This window comes from Juglans regia, chromosome 7, assembly GCF_001411555.2.
Source record: "Juglans regia cultivar Chandler chromosome 7, Walnut 2.0, whole genome shotgun sequence".
Lineage (NCBI taxonomy): Eukaryota > Viridiplantae > Streptophyta > Magnoliopsida > Fagales > Juglandaceae > Juglans > Juglans regia.
The window spans coordinates 5,513,118-5,518,648 of record NC_049907.1 but is presented as its reverse complement, the minus strand read 5'-3'; the positions used below and the strand labels follow the sequence as shown (position 1 = coordinate 5,518,648).

At 36.8% G+C, this 5,531-nt stretch overlaps 1 protein-coding gene across 1 annotated transcript; it reads left to right on the top strand.

The window, feature by feature from the left end:
• Positions 1-1,572: 1,572 nt before the first annotated feature.
• LOC109021802 (probable disease resistance protein At4g27220) lies at positions 1,573-4,994 on the top strand. The gene is made up of 2 exons (XM_035691461.1): positions 1,573-3,948; positions 4,147-4,994. Exons 1-2 carry the CDS (start codon positions 1,737-1,739, stop codon positions 4,821-4,823), a joined length of 2,889 nt encoding a protein of 962 aa, XP_035547354.1. The 5' UTR covers positions 1,573-1,736; the 3' UTR covers positions 4,824-4,994.
• The last annotated feature ends 537 nt before the right edge of the window (positions 4,995-5,531 follow it).

The following is a 5,531-nucleotide window of genomic DNA, read 5'->3' as shown; positions in this document are numbered from 1 at the left end:
AGTTCAAAGAAGACACATGGACAGACCCACTGACCAGTCTCCTTTAAACAAGATTTGTCGTTTTGTGCCGAAAGCAGCATCCAGCAGCCAGACACAATGATGACACCCGTGGTTCAACAGTACTAACGCTGTTCACTCACGGATTTACTTTTTGCTTTTACCTACCCGTGCTTCAACAGTAAATGACAGCTGTTAGTCACGGATTCTTATTGTAACAGGAACTCCTTCATCTATAAAAGGAGAACCTCATTTCATTTCTAGGCAGAGATAATTTTAGCGAAAACAATCTAGTAAGCTATCTACTACTCTCTGCCTATTACCCTTACTACCCAAGAGCAAATCCTGCTCTACCTTGTGCCATAAACTTTGTAATCTTTGTTAAAGTTTATGAATATGTTTATTTTCATACTATCTGTCTTATTTTCTTTATTTTGCATCGCATCCATGCATATGATCGGTTTTACCGCCTATCTTTAATTGTGCATATTTATTTGCTTTGCTATATTCTTCTATATTCTCCTTCCTTCTCTTCTTCTTCAGTCCATATTCTCTCCATTCCGCTGTATTGGTATCAGATAAAGAAGATTGGACCATTCCTGGTTCAGTGTAGGAAGGAGACCATGGAACATTTTCTTTTTTGACCATTCTGGTATCTAATTCTGCCAGTCAGGGAATGTGGTTCCATTCGTAAACTTTATCAGCAGAATAAGAAGATTGGTTTTGAAAAACTTTTTCTTCAAACTGTAAATCAGGAGGTGTAGGCCTGGAGTACCAATTCTTCGTCAGACTCATTGGTTTGGGTCCTTTTGAAGAGAATATGGCAATTTTCAAGTTTTGAAAATTCTTTTCAATCAAATCAATATCCTTGTCTTCAGAGGATTCTTCGTTAGAAGATTCTTCTGAAGTTTTTTCAAGAACAAATCCATTACCATTACTGTCAAGAGTTATTATTAATTTTTTACTAAAATCAATTTTTTTATATATATTTTGTAATTAGCATCTACTATACATTTTATTTTGTCAACAAGTTTGAACAGAGACAATGGCTTCTGGTCCACGCTAACGACAAATCCCACCGAAAGGCATCTCAAAGGCTTGACAAGAAGTTGCAAAGCTGCAATCTGCTTCTCTACTAAGGTCTTGTTTGTTTTCCAAAGACTAGTGGACGTCTCTTATGTATCAGAATTGAATTGCATAAACTTGTTCCTCAATGGCATTCAATTTACCCTCTTTCTCGTCCGCCTCTTCTTCTTCCACTCGTAAATGGTCTCACGAATTCTTGACATATAGCTGTATACTCTTGTTTATATAGGAATTGATGTAACCATGGGCTATTTTGATTAAAAAAACTGAGTTTTTTTTTTTACTGAATAAAAAGTATTTCACTCTCAAAGATCGGTAGAACAACCTACTGGTACTCTTGTGGAATCCAATCTAACGCGTTTAATTGGATTCTTCGTAGAAGATAAAAAAAAACTTTTAAAACGCGTTTGATTGGATTCCACTCCGTAAAAGGACAAAAACAAGAAAACAACTTTTAAAATGCGTTTTCTTTTGCAGTCCTTTCGATTTTGAGCTTCCTCAAAGCGAAATTCTGGGATTGTGCCATTCCCGTACTAGTTTCTCCACTAAAAAAATTGAGAGCAATAATTGTCATTTTTAATCAGAAGCTGCGAAAACGAGTGTTCTTGATCAGCAGCTCTTTGCCTGAGTTTTTTCAAAGCAAAATTTCCGGCATGGAAGTCGTGTCTTCGATTGTCAGTGGAGCGGTCGTAGAAACTGGTCGGCCTCTCTGTGGCTCTATCTATTCTACGATCAAGAACATTGTCAAAGGCCCACAACAGCTTGATCTTTTGGAAAGCAAGATGAAAGCCCTTATGGCTCTTAGAAATGATGCAGAAGAAGAAATGAGAAGTGCTAAGAGAGACGGAAAAGTAATAAAAGAGCAAGCCACTGTGTGGGTTGGGGAGGTTGATAAGCTGCAGTATAAGATCAATGATCAGATTCAAGAAGCAAAGAGTTCCCGATGTTTCTTAAGTTGCAGTACTAAGCGGTATAAAATAAGCAGGGAAGTGCCAGAACATCTCACAGAGATAGAAAGGCTTCGAGAAGAGGGAAAGTCCCTTGCTGGTTCCGTGGCTCTTAATTATTCAGAGTTCAAAGCTGTGGCGCATTTTCCTGGACCTTCAATTAAAGATCAACCAGCATCAGTATCAGAAGATTTAGCCAAAATTACGACTCTATTGTCTGACGATAGATACCAGATAATTGGTATATGGGGGATGGGAGGCGTCGGCAAAACTAATCTGGTGAGAAATTTGAACAATGAGCTCGAAAATAATTCAAATCGGCCTTTTACCTTTGTACAATGGGTTATCGTGTCCAAAAATTTGGACATGAAAAGGCTCCAGAAGGAAATAGCTGAAAGACTGTGTTTGAAAATGGAAGAGAGTTTGGGAGCGGATGGAATGGCTGCTAAACTTCATCGAAGACTAAAGGAGGAACGTTTTCTTCTCATTCTCGATGATGTTTGGGAGAAAATTGATTTGGACAAATTGGGCGTCCCGCGGCCTGAAGATCATAGGGGTTGTAAGATCATATTGACATCTAGATCTTTGGATGTATGTAGGAACATGATGCTGACTGATGTTGAATATAAAATAAGCGTTTTGAGGGATGAAGACGCTTGGCAACTATTTAGTCGATGTGCAAGGGGTGTGGTTAGTTCAGATCAAATCAAACCACTTGCAGAGGCAATTTGTAGAGAGTGTGAGGGATTGCCTTTGGCCATCATCACCGTGGCAGCGGCAATGAGAGGAAAGACGAATCCTGAGGTATGGAAGCATGCTTTGAATCAATTGCGAAGATCGGAGCCTTGTGCAGTAGGCGTTGAGGAGAAGGTCTATAAGCATTTGAAGTGGAGTTACGACTCATTAGCAGGTAAAGACTTGAAAACTTGTTTCCTTTACTGCTCTTTGTTTCCTGAGGACTTCCCAATTGAAATAAATGAACTAGTATTGTACTGGCTGGCGGAAGGTTTGATTAATGATGAAGAAAAGTATGAGGATTGCTACAGTAGAGGAATTAGTTTGATTGAAAATCTGAAGGACGCCTGTTTGTTGGAAGATGGTTCCTATAAGGGCACAGTGAAGATGCATGACGTTGTTCGTGCTGTTAGCATATGGATTGCATCAAGTACCTGCAGTGAGGATGGAATTGAATCCCAGCTTGTTCGTTCAGGGAATGGGTTGAAAGAGATTTCAACTGCTGAGCTATCAAATTCTCTCAAAAGAGTTTCTTTCATGAATAACGACTTAGAAAGACTACCTGATGATGTCTCTGTGATACAATGTTCAGAGGCATCAACTTTGCTACTGCAATATAATCCTCGCCTTGACTTAATTCCTGAAAGATTTTTGAAAGGATTTGAAGCACTGAGAGTCTTGAATATCAGTGGGACCGGCATCAAGTCATTGCCCGTTTCTCTACTTCAACTGGATGATCTCCGTGCTCTTCTTTTGAATAATTGCAGGGATCTGGAAGAATTGCCCCCGCTGGAAAGGCTCAGTAGACTTCAAGTGCTTGATCTCTCTTGGACTGGTATCAGAGAATTGCCAAGAGGATTGGAGCAACTCAGCAACTTAAGGAACCTAAACTTAAGTCGGACTTACGGATTGAAAGCGGTTCAAGCTGGAGTCATATCCAAGTTGTCTAGTTTAGAAGTTCTAGACCTGTCAGACAATGTCTACATTTGCGAAGTGAAGGGAGGGGTAAATAAGGAACAAGCATGTTTTGAAGAGCTCCAATGCCTTGGGCGGTTACAAGTCTTATCCATAAGATTGAAATGGATCCCGTCTCACAGTTCTCAAGATACAATTATTTCCTTGACAAATAAATTAAAAGCATTCATAATTGACATCGGACCGTCGATCCATTCTAGTCTTACAGGTATTTTCTAAAATATTTTATTTAATTATTATCTAATAATTATAATTTTTTAAAATTTTAAAATAAAAATTATATTAAAAAATTATTCAATAATTTTTTTAAATTTTCTAATATTTTTATTCTTACCACTCTTTTAAAATATAATAAAATATATTAATGCAAAATATTTCATTATAATTTATAAATTATTTTATGCAGAATGGTGTTTGCATTCAAGAGTAGATCAAGATTCTCCACTCTCGGGTGCTCAAAAATGCGTGATTATGGATGGGATTGATCTCTCGGGAGGACAGATCGAGTGCTGGTTGAGTAATGCAAGTTACCTATACTTGAGGAGTTGTGGAGGACTGAATGAGATGCTACATGATTTGGTCATTAACAGTGTTCGCAGCTTTACATATTTAAAAAAGCTTGTGATTTGTCAATCTTACATCAATTTTCGGACTGAAGGACGTGCAGCACAGGATGGCCTACTACCCAATTTGGAGGAACTTGGTTCGATAGGCATGACAGGCATTGAAAGCATTTCAAAACTAGTCAACCTTCTCGGACTGAGATTTCAGAGACTGGAAACAATAGTTGTGGCTAACTGTCGGGAGGTGAAATATCTTCTCTCCTTCGGGAATTCCATTCGCACAATGCCAAACCTAAAAGTAATCGAGGTATTGGATTGTCCCAATTTAGAAGAGCTCTTCAATTATCATCCATTGCATGAGATCAATATCGCTCCAGATCCTATTACCCCAAAACTACAGAAATTGAAATTGGAGTACCTTCCCAAATTAAGGAATCTTTGTAAGGACGAAAAGACTTGGCCGGGTAATAAAGTGAAGGTTGACGTGGTCGACTGCGATCTTCTGAGTACTGAGCAATAATAAGATGGAAACTGAGTTGCATTGGAGTGACATGCTGGTGAAAACTAAATAATATTTTACGTGTTTTTGTTGGAGTGAGGTGTGCAATATATGTATAATTTTTTTTTTTTTTGACCTAATGTATTAGTTTTTGGAAGTTTATATTATGTGTGCATGTTAAAATTTTATATATTTGAATGTATTTTGTGAGTGACATTTGAATTTTCCTTTTATAAAATAATAATATTTTTAGGACTATGTTTTTTTATAAATAAAAAAAAAATCCTCATAAATATTGTAAAATAGCTTTACAAAATAATAGTTGTTTTTATCATTATTTTACACCAATAAGAGTCATGACTAAAAGCACGTGGCAATGCAGAAGTTTAACTTTGACGTTACCATTTGTTATATCTAGATAATTGTGAATCAATATCGTTTCAAGTTTTAATTTGAAAGTCAAAGTTAAAAAGACATGAATTAAATTATTTCTATAATATGTTAAAAAATCTATAGGAATATAGATGTTGTAATGCCTGCTCCATCTTTCTATTTCTATTTTACTTGTAGCAATACTTGAATTAGAACAAATACTTTCAAATATTTTTTCTTCAAATAATCATATATAGCTACCATTTGCCAGATCGAAGAGTCCCAAAGTTAATATTCATTTAGATATTCCACCTACCACCTACATATCTAAAATAACGTATCTAAAATAAACTACGT

What these genes read in the sequence shown, in the direction of transcription:
- LOC109021802 (XM_035691461.1), top strand. Translation starts at nt 1,737, where the DNA reads ATGGAAGTCGTGTCTTCGATTGTCAGTGGAGCGGTCGTAGAAACTGGT. An exon ending in GATCCATTCTAGTCTTACAG is followed by an intron (nt 3,949 to 4,146) that starts GTATTTTCTAAA and finishes TATTTTATGCAG; the next exon opens with AATGGTGTTTGCATTCAAGA.